General features: G+C 39.4%; 1 protein-coding gene across 6 annotated transcripts in view; it reads left to right on the plus strand.

The window, feature by feature from the left end:
• Positions 1-484: 484 nt before the first annotated feature.
• The window catches only part of RUS3 (root UVB sensitive protein (Protein of unknown function, DUF647)), a 337640-nt gene continuing 321922 nt past the window's right edge, over positions 485-16202 (plus strand). For 4 of the 6 annotated variants that reach the window (XM_089373529.1, XM_089373532.1, XM_089373533.1 and 1 more), the window contains exons 1-2: positions 598-866; positions 965-1025. In XM_089373529.1, coding sequence (XP_089229655.1) covers positions 739-866; positions 965-1025 — 189 coding nt within the window. In that variant the 5' untranslated portion in view covers positions 598-738. The other 2 variants (XM_089373530.1, XM_089373531.1) reach the window with 2 other exon arrangements.

The raw sequence follows: 16202 nt of genomic DNA on the forward strand, positions 1-16202 counted from the left end.
TGTAATAATAAGCATGACCTTAATAATAATAATAATAATAATTATTATTATTATTTTTAAGGTCATGATTAAGTCAAACATTAAATTGATATGTGAGACCAAATTGATATATGAGATCTGAGATCTCTTTGTCTGTAAGAAAGGGAGGTACATACACTACTATCCTCTACATTTAATTCTATCACTTTTTAAGTTTTGAAGAGGAAACACATATTTTTCTTACACAGTGGGAAAACTTATGGTAACTAAGTTGTCAAACTAACAATGAGGACAACCCATCATTGACTCTTATCCACTAACGTAGGCTAACTCATCACCATTACTCAAAGAAAACCATTCCATCTCAAATTACCTATTGGTAATCCTTAAAGAGAAAGACTTTCACTAATCTTGGATTAGAAAAACTCTTCACCCTGCAAAAACACCTTCTTATAAACTTTAAATCTAAAAATTCAAAAATTTTATTTTAAATAGTTATTTTAAGGAAAAAGGGAAAAATTAACCAAAGTCTCAACAGAATTTTCCATGCGTTATCAACGTGGACATATAAAGTATGAAACCACCAGTTCCCCACGAGCCAGCGTCAGCAAGGTATACTGCATTTTCATCCAAGATTTCACCGTTGACTCACGCAGACCATTTCTCATATATCAGCATATATTAATGGTGTGCTTTGTTGCAGACTCCTGGAATTTTCAGTGTAAAATCAGTGGTATGCTTGTGGTGCATTAGGTAGGGATGGCCACCATGAAAGAGGAAAACAATGATGCAATCGTGTTGGAGGAGTGGAATGCATTTTCTACTTCCAACTTCGTCAGGACTGCGGTATTGGTTGCAGATAAATCTGGCGGTTTTTCTATCCATCGGTACGATTTTAAATATGATAGTACTAGTAATTGTTACACTGATTTCTCTGAAACGATCAATGCAAGAGGAGATTGAACTGAAGATTTGGGAATTGTAGCAGTGAACGCGGTCGAATGCGAGACGTATGGAGGAAGTTGTCTGCGGCGTTTTTACCCGAGGCAAGTTATAACTATCCCCACTCTTTCATGGTTTACAAACCTATTCTTCTTTTGTATGAATGCCAATAAATGGGATTGGGCTTTAGCTAAAATTCATTCAATTTTGAGGGGATGTTATTGTTTTTTTGGAAAGGAAAAATGGATTTTTGATTTAAATAAAATCTGCTTGTGGGATCACTCATCATTAATTGGTAAATCTGTGCTCTTGCATGACTCTTCCCCATGTTAAAGTGAACAGTTGTACTGTGCTAATGTGAATTCGGGATCCATAACTCCCCACAGGTCAATCGAAAGTGTAGTAGGGATTGCAGTCAGAGTCTTCAAAACAGGGATTTCAATTATCACTTCAACTACCAGAGCTTTTCAAACGAAAGAGCAAAAACCAATAGAACCTGGCTACCTGTTTCTACTTAATCAGCGCATGCATGGTGTGTCCTGGGTCTTAAACTTGTGCCTTTATTAACTAGCTAACCGCCTAACAGATGCGAGAAGTTGGATTTTCCTTGTTTTGACAGAGTGGTTATTTGGGGTCCTCCAACCAAAGTGAAAGCTTTGCCCAACCTTGTATTCTGGTGTATATTTTCAGCCAGGTTAATATAATTTTGTTGCCTTAATTTACCAAAAACAGAAAAAACCTTACAGACTTAACTCTCGGACATCCATAACAGATTTTGGTGTTTTCCTAGATTCGTTCTTCTCTGGTGACACTGAGTCTGCTTGATTGCCAGCGAGTGGTTGGATCTCCTACAGTTCCTTCTGGTTGGGAAGCTGAAAGGCATTGATGTGAGGAGTCTACGGGGGATGCTTCATATTCACTGGAGGGACTAGATTTTATAATGGCGATGTTTCTTTGGATGTGACGGATGTTCGAGCCATATATCCCCTGCTCCACAGAAATCCGGTGCAGCCTGCTACTGATGCTCAGATTTTCAGACTTCATACTTGCTTCCAACTCAGCAACTTTCCTGTTACAAATCTTGCCTTTTTTTTTAACCTTCTTCCCAAGTAGTTCTAATTTCAATCCCAGATTCGGGAGGATCACGAAGACCTGATGCAATTTTGCACGAAGCGGGGGGGGATATTATTAAACATTCTATGCCATCCAGTATTTAGTGGGTTGTTTTTTCACAAGCAATTAGGCTGAGTTTACTGGGTAATTAAGGCACAGGCTTCGTAAAATCTGTCCTTGTTCTTGGGGTCAGCCAACAATTTGCTAATATGATATCCCATGTATATCATTGCCACTCTTTTGAAGCAAATCACGAGAGCCAAGAGCTACCAATATGCTGTTTCAGTCTTTCATCGTATTTCTGAAGTTCAATATTCTCTTTAGTCTTGCCCATTCCAAGCTTTGAAAATTCCAATGAGGGCATTTAGTAATGCTCTTCCATGTATAGTGGTAATTTTCAAGGCGTGAAGATTTTAGGTGCAAGATATTTTACTCTTATAGCCATGGCTTTCATAAGGATTTGCATGACATATTGAAGAGACTAATCTGCTTCCAATGGATACCAGCCTTCAATTTCCTAGCTTAGAAATGAGTGTGGTATTACATTTTCTTCATCAACACTTTTTTTTCCCAAGGAAAACTTAGTGAATAAACCCCTAGGCACTTCCCCACATTTTGTTGATAGTACCTAGTGTAAATGATGGGCATTGATTATGGCCCTTGACTTGGTTGGGACATTCAGTGAGGTATGCAACAAAGGTAACCAGCCTAGGGGATTGACCCCAAGGCTCTTGCCTGAAGCCCAAAGCACTCAACCACTCGAGCTAGCCCACCTTTGGAACATATTTGCAATGTTTTTTTTTGCAAAGAAAGCCAGGGAACGATTTTTTTTTGCGGGAGCACACTCCCAGGTTGTTCCCAATGTGCTCCCGACGCTTTGGGAGCGGATTCGAAAGAGGGGGGGGGGGTGGGGCGCTCCCTTGTAGCCCTGTTCCAACTCCTTAGGGTCATTCGGTTTCTTGATCTCTTTGTCGACAAAACGATAGATCTTGTTCACCATCACTACCAACCTGATCCTTTCCTTCCATGGACTATAGTTAGGCAACCCATCCAACCTGTCCTAATATTGCAGACCAACCGACAACTTCGCCATTGCTATTAGTCCTTCAACAACAATGGAACCCTCTCCCTCTTGAGCTGTACACTGTGCACACTTTGATTCACTGACCCTTCAACATAGCTCTGATACCATGTTGATCTTCCACGACACTCAAGAATCTGGTTTGAGTCTAAAATCACGATCACAAACACACTCAAATGACACAAGACTTCTAGTTTGCACAATGGAAAATACACAACAGTGAATCAACTAGTACACAAGACAATTTTTTCAACCCAACTTTGTTATATTACAAATATTTAATACAACAATCCTATCGTTCCCATACTAGGGATCATGGCCCTTACAATCAACCCTGATACAAGACAACCCTTGATACAAGACAACAACTAGAGCTTGGTATCAACAATCTATGATGACCAATCTGAACAAATTACAATTGACCTACTTGCTGATGTAGCGCTCCACAACCCCTTTCAACCGACGTATCTTGAACACATCTAGCGACTGTTTGCCTTCTCTTTTGCAGCTCAACTATCTACCATTATCAATGATCACTACTCCTTTAGGTCATTGAACTTTGGCCCTACATAATCGACCCTCTAGGTGTTCTTTCTTCCTTTAAAGACACCAGTGCATAGGGTCTTTAAGGCACTGCTCACTTCTGCCACACTGCAACTCCATGGATGGCCGAACTAGGGCAAGGAGGCCGCCCTCTTATCACTAAAATGACCTTTGCAACTCAATGAACTAGGGCTTGATAAATATCCCTCTTGGTTTCCCTTTAGCTCCTCCAAAGATCAACCCTTAGCGCTTCTCAGGTCTACCCACTAACAACCCTTATTGTCCTTCATAAGGGACTGTACTTAGGGCTCTTCAGACTTCTAACAACTTTCTAACAACCCTCCACACTGTACACAAGCTTCCATACAAGTTGTCCAATTTGGAATTCATCAACCTAGCAAAACATTATCATGAAAGACAACCAACATACCTGTTCATTGGATGACTTCCTTCTGCCCTATACCCATGGCCCGTGCACTTATCACTAAGGTTTCGGCCCTACTTTTAGGGTCTCTGTAACAACTACAGGTGAGCTCGAACTAGGGCTTCAAACATACGGCACAACTTTGTGTAACTCTCACTTTTGCCCACTGAAATTTCTACACTATCACTTGAGGAAACTCGACATGCCTCTAATTACCTGCCTTATATTTCATTCCTCCAAAACAGACCTTACGACCCTACAAATAGGGTACCACAAGGGCTCGGCCCTATCTCCAAGACATAGAAAATTTTGGCCTGCAAAACAAAGAATTACAACATTCAAACTTGCATAGAACTACCTTCTCAATTCGGCCAACACTATGCCTAATCTCGACCCAATCAGATCACAAGAGATACCCAAGAATTCATCCTTCTCTTCACTTTAGATTGGCTCCAATAGGTTGTGGCTGGATCAAATCACTTTCTTCTTTGATGTTTTGCACTTGTGATGTGATGGAATGAGGTCTCATCTTGTCTCTATTTATAGAGATCTTGGTGGGCTTCCCTTAGCCAACAAGGGTCACCACGTAACACTAGGCCGACCTTAAGAATTTATTAAATCTCTATAAAATCACATGACAAAAATTCTTTTCGTTCTTCCATGTTACCGCTCAAACTAGTAGGGGTCCTAGGAGGGGATCCTAAAGGGGCAACTACTAGGTCAAGGGCAACAATGGAGCAATAGCCCATTGTCACCTTAGCTAAACCTCCCTGCTCTTTATGGACTTTCACCGATGGGAGGAGACCCAGTATGAATGGAATCACTAGATGAATAAGTCAATGAAGGGATACGAGTGATTCCTAAGGGCCTTTTCACAAGAGAGACTCAATTTTGTGGTTTGCTTGCTTGAGAAGCAAGGTGTAAAGCTCTCTAAGAAGGGCCAAGGGGATTTCAAGGGCTAGGTTGTGCAAATAAGACTTTTAAAGGAGGGATCTAGTCCAAGACATCCTTGTGATAACTTCGATTCCAAGTGGTCTTTGTGAAATTATCTTTAAAAGGTTGTGGGACCACATAGGACCAAGTGGACCCAAGTTAGGTCAAGGGGGTGGAGTTGAACAATCAAGGGTATGCTTGACCTAATTGAGGGGAAGAAGGGGATCAAAGGAAAAATTTTCAACAATCTTAATATAATGATCACACTGAGGTCACTGGCCAAGTGAATCAAAGGGCAAGAAACAATCTTAGAGCTAGGGCTTGAAATATCTCGAGATCCCACCATCGGAATGGCTTCACATTTGGAGGGTTCCTAGGAAATACAACAACGCAGTAGAGGCTAGGAGATTGAATATTTTTGATGGGTAACTCGTGAGAAGTGTGATTCCCTAGGTCCCCTAAGGAGACTAGGCCTAGAGGAAAGAGGGAGAGGTGATTAAGATTATGCTTTTTGGTGATCACCTATGGAGGACTAATGCCTAATCCTTTGGGAGAGATGGAGTTAAGAAGATTCCAATACTTGGTATGATTTCACTTGGTTAAGGAGACTTCTAGAACAATTTGGCATGGAAATTAGGGCATGGGACATGTTGTCACCCGGATTGTACAGGCACATGCGACAATCGCTTAGGGCGGGGGTTGTCACTCCGATCCCCGCCCACTCCGTTCTAGCTGTCTCCCAACAACAAGCTATGGGGGGTAGTCCCTATGAGATGAAGTGAAGGAAGACAAGTTGGGGACCAACTTGCCTGGGAGACACGGATGAGTGGCCTAGACACTTGGTTAAATTAGAGCAAGATTTATTGATTAGATTAGATTTTCAAGTAATGCGACCAGTGCCTTAATGGAGTCACAATTCTTGCTTATTATAAATTGAAACCAAGTGGTCGGATGGACACCCGCTGCTTAAATGCTTGACTAACCTATATGAAATGCAAGTCCTAAAATCTATGTGAAGTGCAAGGATCTTGGTTAGTTTTAGATTATATGCCTAGTCTAAATGTAACCTTCCCTTAACTATTTTGAAGCTGGGCTCCAAGGTAGGTTGTGGGAAGGAGGCCAACAGGAAGCAGGCTAGGGTCTGATTAATGATACCTTCTGTTAGGCTCCTATCACCCAGTGCCTCCGGCGCTGTAGACACTGTGGCTCTGACGAGTGCAAGGTCACTGTGTTAACCACCGAAGAGTTGTCGAGGCCCCTCAAGCTAGATGAGAAGGGTTTCCCTATATTTCTATCAACCTAGCTTATGCTAGGAGGTAAATTATTAATGCAAGCTAGATCTAGATGCTTAATGCAAGATGATGAGTGAAATTTATCTTGAGTTAAGATTGTTTAAGTTACTTAAGTACTTAGTGAGAATCAACTTATTACAAGAGTACTTGACAATGATGAGAAGACAATCTTGAACAAGATAAAGTGCTTTAGAGACACAAGTGCAAACTTCAATAAATTCCCACTAGATGCTTAACCAATTAGATCAACTTATCCACAAAGATATGAGATGCCAATCACAATAATGCCAATGCTCAAAACCACTTTAGATCACCAATGAGAAAAGAGTTAGATGTTGGAGTGCTTTTAGTGCAAAATTTAGAAATGTTTTGTAAAACTTAGAGCAAACCACACAAGTGTTAGATCCCAATAGTCAAATCAGCAATATCACTTCAGAAAATTCAGCATTCATTAATGTTATGACAGCAGTAAGGAAATGCTAAATCAATAATGCTTATGCTTGCCCAATGCTACAAAAATTTGCCCAAGTGCCAAGTAATCTTGATTAACTAAAAAATCAGATATGTTAGCCTTCTTAAGATGTATTCTTCAGTAAATTTTCAGATCTGAAAATATTTGTTACAACAGTAGATTAACCAACAGATCAGCAAGCAAATGATATCAACACCAATACCCAAAATGCCCAAAAATAGTAAAAACTTACCAAACTTGAAAAAATCAATTTTTAGGGTCTTTAGAGGGTATGACTCAGAAAATTTCAGATCTGATATGTTTATTACAACAGTAAATAAATGACAGATCAACCAACTAGCAATGCCTAAGACAATGCCCAAAATGTCCAAAAATGACAAAATTCACTGAAAACTGAAAACTTCAAAATTTTGATTCTAATTAAGAATGTGCTTCAAAAATTTCAGATCTGAAATTTTCAGTTATGTAGAAAATTCCAGCAAGCATAAAATTAGATCTAGGCTATATCTAAGGTGCACAAGTGGCCAAAATTCATGAAAATGAAAATTTTGCAATTTTAAACAATTTTGACCATGTATCATGTGATTTTAGGGCTTAATTGTTGTTGTTTTAACTACTATAATAAAATAAAGATAAAACTAGGGTTTAGAGGTCAAACCCTAGGCCCAAGGCCTTGAAGATCCCTTGGTTAAAATTTGTTGAAACTTTGGGATCAAGTTGCCACTTGAAAAATAAAATTTTTGAGCCTCAAAACCTGCAAAACCACCAAGTATTCAGTGCTGAAAAGTTAGAGGAGGGTTTTAGGGAAGATTAGGGCAAAAGAGGGCAAGAAAAGGCAGCTCTAGGACAGGGAAGGCCAATGTTTGGGGATAAGGAGGCTAGAAAGGTAAATCGAGGGTCAACAAGAAGGGAACACTGGAGGAGGAGGATCCTCAAAGGCTTGACGCTGGGGTTTATGAGGTAAATTAGGGTCGAAAAGAGGATGACTTGCCCAAAGGGCAACCGTTTGGGCTAGAGGAGGGTAGTCGTGTAGCCTAGGGTCCACGACTAGGCCTTTTAGGCCCTAAAGTCCCAACGCTAGGCTAGGAAAGGGAGGCTGAGGCTTCTTGAGGTTACGACCTGCTCGAAAGGGCTTAAAAAAGATGACACAAAGGCTCTAGAGGCTGACGCAGGGCAAGGAGGGGAAACGTTGGCCCTGGGAGGGCTGGATCTAGGCCCAGGGGGCCTGAAAAAGTGAAACCCTTGTCTCAAATTTGTTTTTCTCCTTTGGATATGAATTTTGCCAAAAAATCTTCAGTGAATGAACTTGCAAAATTGTATAGAGACTAAATCATACCCTCAAGAGCGTAGATCTAGCTCTTCTTCCACTTGGTCCCTTGATCCAACCTGCAAAAAAATAAAAATACAACACCCAAATTCCAAATATATACAAAATAAATCTAAAAAACCCCAACCCAAGTTAGAAAAATAATTTACATTTAAAATTACAAAATTATTTTACAAATTATACAAGGGTTTCAAATAGATTTGAGAGATAATTTTTTATACAACACCCAAATTCCAAATATATACAAAATAAATCTAAAAAACCCCAACCCAAGTTAGAAAAATAATTTACATTTAAAATTACAAAATTATTTTACAAATTATACAAGGGTTTCAAATAGCTTTGAGAGATAATTTTTTTTTTATAATATTTCTCCTTTGATGAATGGCTAAAAATGCTTCAAAAACTTTATGCTCACTATAGCCTTAGTGAAGATTTAATCCATCATATAGAAACTAAGGGTCCAAGCAAAATGATCCTTGCCCACAGTTTGTGAACTTGGAGACCAAGGATTGAGTCCCTGCAAACACTATGTATTATCTGAAAACTATGTTGCAGGAAACGTGGGGCAGGGGTACGTTTCCGTACGGAAACTGGTACGAAACGGCGAAACGCGTTTGGTATGGCCATGAAACGTGTTTCCGGCCATACTGCCACGTTTCACGAAACTGAAACGTGGCCAGTACGGCCGGAAACGTGTTTCACGGCCGTACGACCCACGTTTCAGCATTTACTTGTGTTTTTTTTTTTTTTTTAAATTTATTTTTAGGGTATGCTAGTGACTTCTAGTTGTTTCTAGATGCCTCTCTAAAGTTATAAAAGTGAACTTTTGCCCTAGTGTTGATATGCAGTTCATCAGGAAGTTTGAGGCATATGCAGTTCATGGTAATGTTAAATTCTTAAAGTAAAGTGATATTCTCCTTTATTTTTCATTTTCATCCTTTTACTTAAATTTTTAACATTACCATGAAATGACTCGGGGTGTTTGAGAGTGGTTTCGCCCTCATTGGATTTCATATGGAGAAAGTAGAATTTTAGATCTCACTCAAAAACCAGCAGACTTATCTATTTTTCAGGATTTCAGGATTGGGGGGATTGCAATGTTTCCATTGGATTTTATCATGTACTAGGGTATGGAATTTGTATTTAATCAAGAGAACCAAGCCCTCTATGCAGGGGAGACTCCCAATAATCAAGAGCATGTAGGGTAGTAGGGTATGAAACTTGTATTTAATCAAGAGCACTAAGGTCGTTCGACTATGTAGGAGGAGACTCCCAATCAAGCACGAGACAAGAAATTAGAAATTTCTCGTAGCTGATTTTGGATATTTCTATTTTCATTATGTGATCATTCATGAGTAAATGTGATGTAAATTTAGAGACTTATAGTTTATGCATTGACATTTGACAATTTTATCATAATGTAATAAATTAGAATTTAGAATGTATCATATATGCTTTATGATTGCACATATTTCTTAAATGTCCTCATATATATATATATATATATATATATATATTCGTGTTTCCCTGTTTCCAAAATTTGGGAAGGTCGCGTTTCGTATCGCTTCCTGTTTCGGAAACTTGTACCCGTTTCCCCGTTTTGTGCAACCTAGTCTGAAAATAATCACATAAAGCACAACATAGGAAGCCCATAGTTAATATTTGTGGTCATTTATCTGGGAAAGCTTTGAGCATGGTCACGAACAATTAAATCGCATTTGTAACGTGGTTGCACAAAGGGTTTATCTGTGCAGGGAAAGCTAAAATGCGTCAACCTATGGTTGTGCGTAACAGGTGTTAATTTTCCTGTAGTGGCGGAGAGCTGCATTGCAAGAAAATGAAGGGAGAACTTAGCACATGTTCTTGGCCCATACGCTGAAGAGGCATCACAGTTGGGACGAGTCACACTACAAAAAAATGAGCATACTGAAGCGACAATGTTCATAAGCGTGGGTGTTGGGCATATCCACCAGAGAAAGGCACAATTTAATGGGAGTTGGACAACACTGTGGCAGTGTGTCCATTGTTGGAAATTACTAGTCATCCTGGGCAGGCCATAAACCTCTTGTCTGTTGAATGAAGGGGGTATAATGTTGAGGACGAATTTTAACAGAGAGTGGCTATCATCTCAGATTTGTGCGGACTTTTTTTTTCTTTTTTTCTGCAGCCAAGGTAGTGTTTGACGTAGGTTCGAACCATTCTGGGTCAATTGAAGGAGTCAACGATCACTTCTGGGCAGCATACATATAAGTTGGTTACTATATTATAACTGCTGAATTGGATGAGTGGTTTCACCTGGAAAGTTTGGATTGAGTTAAAGTATTGGGCAACATATCTCCTAAATAAAGTAATGTGTGATGCGATTGGATAAATGTGTGATTGAATGCATCTTTGTGTGTTGATCTTCAAGACTGATTACAAATTGAAGTGCTGGAATATCATCTTAGTAGGACGACAATATATGTATTTATGTTAGCAGCCATTTTACCAGAGGCCACTAGCTACTTGCTGTGTGTTTAATAACTGGAGGGAGGGCAACACTATTCCTTATATCACTGTTAGACATGCATGGATATGACACCGCTGGACTACATCCTAACTATTAGAGTATTTGTCCTTATTTTGAAGACACATTCGAGCTGCTAAAGGAAATCAGGTACCTCTGTATACTCATATGATATATTTATTTCAGACTGATATGATGTTTATGTTCATCATTAATGCAAGTCCATGGTATCTTGTCATTTATGAGTTTAGTATATCAGACAAGTGAATAGAAAAAAAAAATCCGGTCTGTATCCCTTTATCACTGTGTCATAGAGCTGCTAGCACGATGTAATGGTTGTCATATAGGGGTAAGTGTTGTTAGCAGAGTTGGTTATCTGTATCCTTCCATAATTGAGTCCCTTATGTTGAATTTTGAATCATGTATGTGTGATGCTAGGGCTTGAGGCATTTCTGTACTATTTAGGGATGAAGGCTGAAACATTGCCTCTGTCATAAAGATTTGATAATAGACGCATCGCTGCTAAGGTGTAGGGGTTTGTCGGTATTAAGACAGTGGTCATATCACTGTGATGTTGTCAGTTAAAGTCTTGTATGAGTTAGAGTTTGGCGCTGACAAGCTTGTCCATCATCATTTGGCCTTGCAAACATTGTTGAAGTGTAAATTGGGAGAAGTCTGTCAGTCAAAATAGTTTGATATACCTGTCATTAAAACATGGATTGAACCCTTATAAACTCCCTTAATAAACTAGCAGCAGAAATCAGCAGACCCTTCTCAAAGGGGCTCTCTGCCATTCTTCAGGAAAAACAGCCAAGAGATGTGCAGGGGGGGCAGGAAACAAGACACAAGATTTTTGCTGTTGGGACATATTTGAAGCACATGAGGGTCACATGGAATTTTTTTTCAAACTTGATGAACTAGATGCACTCCTTTCCAAAGTGAGCCAGTTAGAAGGGAAGAAACTAATTTGGGCTCTAAAACCAACCATGCTTGCTCTCATACAACACAAGTTCTTGGAGGAACCTTGTGAAGGGGTTAGACTTCCAATTGCATCTTGTCTCAGTAACATCATGAGACTAACCGCCCCCATAGCTCCTTACAATGATGATGTTATGAGGAGAGTTTTCAGACTGCTAATAGAAACTTTCCGAGACTTGGACAACAGTGCAGGCTCTACCTTTGGGAGGAAGCTTGAGATTTTAGGAGGCATGGCTATGACTGGGACTTATGAGATCATGTTTGATCTGGAGTGTGACAGTTTGAGCCTACAAATGTTCCAATGCTTCTTCAGCATTAGGAAACATCATTCTGACACAGTCGTAGCACACATGCAGTCCATCCTATCATCATGTATGAGAGGTCGTGATGCTATTTGCCGAGAGTTGCAGTCTTGATTGCTGTCCATTTGGAGGAGAGAACAGTTGGTCTCAATTGCTGCTTATGAACTAGTCGAGAGGTTGGTTGAGTAGAACATTGGTTGTTCAGGAGACAGTTGACCAGGGAGGAGCAGTCCAGGTATTGGAGGATCCAGTCATTTTTGGATAGCTTGGAGACGTGATGTGGACTAGTGGTTCGTATGGTATCCGGCCATTGGGTGTCAGTGGCGTTGGGCCACCAGATTGGTCCACAGATTTGGATTGTTTGAGTGCAAGCAATCTTGGGGTGGGAGGACTGTCATGTCCCCATTTTTATTCTTCTTCATGGTACAACCAGGGTGGATTTCCAGGACAAGGGATGGTCAGGTTAGTGGAGCAGGTTTATGTCGTCAGGTGTCTTGATGGAATTTTGAGGAGTTTTTATAGGATTTGATGGCATTCACTTGACATATTCCATCATTAGCACAATTTTCCTTTCGTTCTATTGCATTCCAACAACTTTCAAAAAATCAACATTATTATTGGGCATAGCTTAATTAATTATGTTCGAGGTGGCATTCTGGGGAGATTAATTGATGGAACACCTCAGTTTAATAGCTCATTTGAACCGGAACGAGAAGATCTACATGATGGGACTTTTGGATGGGAGTTTCAGTGACCCGAGGAGACATGGTGGCCAATTTACCCTTTTCCCGCATCAAAAAGGATATTTCAATTAAAATAAAAGAGGGAAAAGTGCTCCATGATTAAAATAATAATAAAATAGAAGATTCTAGAGGGGTCCATCAAATCTATAAAAGAGGAGGAGGAGGCCATTGGAGGACATCTTGGATTTGGTATTGTTTCTTGTATGAGAGGTTGAGAACCCGGTTCTCTACTCCAGCAGTAGCCCCAGGACAGAAACCCTCGGGTGATTCAGTGAGAGTGGGCGAGCACCCATCTCTTCCCTTGGTGGATCCATTCAGGGTTCACAAGTTGCAGTGATTTGATTTTCAGTTTGTTTTGGGAGGCCCATTGTGGCATTATTGTAGATCTGTTGAGGCCAGCTATCTCAGCTATTTTGTTATTCCAGCATGTAAAACCCCAGTTTATATATTATAATAAAGCTGAGATTGTTTCTACTTATCGTGTTATGGAATTGCATGCATTTTATCTGTTATATTTTACATGGAAATCTTCTGTTTATGAGTAGAAATTTTATGTGAAGGGTTTGTTCCAAGTTTTCTTTGTTTAGGACATTACCGTCTCCAACCGAAGTAGCAATATATCTGATTGGAGGAAAGTCATCTAGCAAGATAGAAGATAAAGAAGTCATCATACATCATCATCATTAGGAAGGAGCATTTGCAGAATGAGGATCATCAAGATCCTTCATTGGAATCTTCATTAAGAAGTTTCACCTTTACTTAGAAAAAACAAGTGCCTCACAGATGGTCCACATTCCACCTTGTGTGGGATCCACTGGTAAGGTATGATGACCAAGATGTGCAACATGTCAAGTTGGCTAAAGTTCTTTTATCTTCAACAAGGAAAGGAAGCTGCCGAAGGAAGTCTATATGACCACATGAAGGAAGAGGTATGTATATATTTGGTAATAGAAATTCATGTTATCATACAGTTGCAGAAAGAATGGTTGAATGCTCTATCTCATGAGCATGATTAAAGATGCGTGAAGGCATGTAGACAATGTGTCTTGAACTCTTCTACATATTGATAAGATGAAATCAACATAATATGTCCTCATATGGAATATGAGGTGGTTGATGATCATGGTTCCTATGTTGAAAGAACCATGTAAAGAAGATACTGAGGAAAGCAATATGTGAAAAAGATGAAAGAAGAGTTCGTGGGAAGATACATCTATAAGTGATCAACATCCAATAACTAGAAGAATTAGCTATGACATCTCCATGAAAGAAGAAGGTATGAAGATCCTGATATGTATACTGCAAAAGAAGAATCTTGGTAATGAATTTCTTGGAGATGGAATCATACATGTGCAGGATGTTGAATTTGCAAGAAGTTGATGTCATGACGAAAAGCCATCATAAAGAGGTAACTTTGATTTATTGTCCATTTTGATTTTTGAAAGCATCTAGTTGGGTACATGACTATCAAAAGAGGGTTGTAGATAGTCACCTACAACCTGTACTCATGAGATTGGATGGAAGATCCTGAAAGAAACATGACTTGGAAAAGGTAGCTGTATGAAGGAAGGCCAGATGTGGACTAGAAGATCACTTTTCGATGAAGAGAAGGATGACATGACTATTGATTCAACCCTATGATTCGTTGAAGGGAAGTGATGAAGAAAGATGGTCGAAGCCCTACAAAGAAGTTATGATGAAAAAGGATCCATAATGAAAAAGATGAAGTTCATGACATGATGTAGAAAGAGGAGCCCTACAAGCAACTAATAGTACCATGATCTTCACCAAAGAGCAGATAGCTGTTGGAAACAAGTCCCTAGTTGAGAGGGAGCTTAGGCAAGTCCCTTGTTAAAATGGAGCTTGGGAATATTCCTTTTATAGGAATGTGTAGATCCTCCCTAGTTGAGAGGGAGAGATAAACACATCATTCTTGTCTTCATGTTATGAAGAAAGAATGGAGGTTTGGGTAAGCATCTGACATTGATTCTGATACTCTTTGAGAATGTGGTAGGGCATCCAATAGGCAAGAGTAGTCAAAGAGGAAATTCCTTGACGATGTGTTATTCCAAGACAGGAATGGTCCTAAAAGGACATACCTTGTGAACATTCGAATGTCGTATGTGTCTTGAGAGACAATGATGAAATGTGTCTATTAGTTATTATCTCGCCAACATTGTGCTCTAATCTTGTGGAGAGATAGAATTGTTAGTCAAGGCCTTGCTATGTGACAATGCTGGTTGATATGATGAGATGCATTAGTATAAGATGACAAGATAGCATATGAGATGGCTTACCAATCCGACTCTTCTTATGAGAATGTCCAAGTACCATGTATGGATTATGAATACCTCCCTAGTTAAAGGAGTGTTGAAATGTGTAACTAGGCTCGGTCTTCATAATGTCTATTGTAATCATCATTTTATATATTTGATATTAAAGAGAAGAAATTTATTATTGTCGTTCTTGATGCATGAGTTTCATGCTCAAGATAAATTTATTTATAGGTCAAGCACCCATTGAGTGCTTCTAGGTTTGTCATAGAATTATGAAGTTAAAAGAGTTATTGTTATACATGTAAGCCCCCTCTGGGCATGTTGTATCTTGTAAAGATTTTTTTTGTAAAGTCAAAAGTGTCATAAAGACCCTCCAAGACCTTGTCAAACAAGTCATCTTACAGGAAGGATCAAGTTGGCCTCACGGACAACAATTCGACCTCCTAATAAGCCTACATATAAGGGAACCTAGACTTCATTTGGAAGAACAATTCGATCAAGCAAGAAGTAGTTTGATCTCTTCAAGAAAGAAGCTGGAAAATGATGAAAATCAAGGACAATAAGAAGAAAAGCAAGATTGAAGTTTTGGACCTCTTCCTCTCTCTTGTTAGGGTTTCTAAACTAGCTGATAGACCGAAATTGCAGAAATTTATGGTAAAGTCGAAGTTGTAGAAGAAATTGTTGGGGAAGTCGAAATTGCAGGTGAAGTTGCAAGGAAAGTCGAAGTTGCTGGAAAGTCAAAGTTGCTGGAAGTTGCTAGGTCGAAGTTGTTGGGGTAGAAGTTCTTAGAAAAGTTGCTGGAAGTTGTGAAGGTTGACTTGGTCTTGGAGGGGTCTTTGTCAAGGGTTATAGGTCTTGGAATCCGTCATTTGAAGTTCTGTAAGAAGATAAGAGTTCTTGTGGGTTTTCCTTTCAAGAGGAGAGGTTTTGGCCCTGGCTTATAGCCTACATCTTGTGTTCTCTTGTCTCATTGATCTTTGTTGTTTGGTAGTTGTTTGATGATAACAAACACAATAATAATCAAGAAAGAAGAAGCTAATCAAGTTTAAGTAAAAATACATCACAGACTTTGTCCCTCCACTTCATCTTTCTTCTTCTGCGGAATTTCATACCAAAACATATCCAAGTGTGTGTCCAAATGAGCTCATATCACCTTCTATTTATACTGTCTAGAGGGGTGCGAACAAACATGTCCATTGGGGTAGGGCTGACTTGTCATGTAGGCCGACTTGGCATCTAGAGGGGTTTTTGACCCAAAATTACATAATAAAAATCCTTTCCTTTTTCT

The sequence above is a fragment of the Pinus tabuliformis genome, chromosome 8 (genome assembly GCF_031772625.1).
Source record: "Pinus tabuliformis cultivar Carrire ecotype Pingquan chromosome 8, CPIR1, whole genome shotgun sequence".
NCBI classification, from domain to species: Eukaryota; Viridiplantae; Streptophyta; class Pinopsida; order Pinales; family Pinaceae; genus Pinus; species Pinus tabuliformis.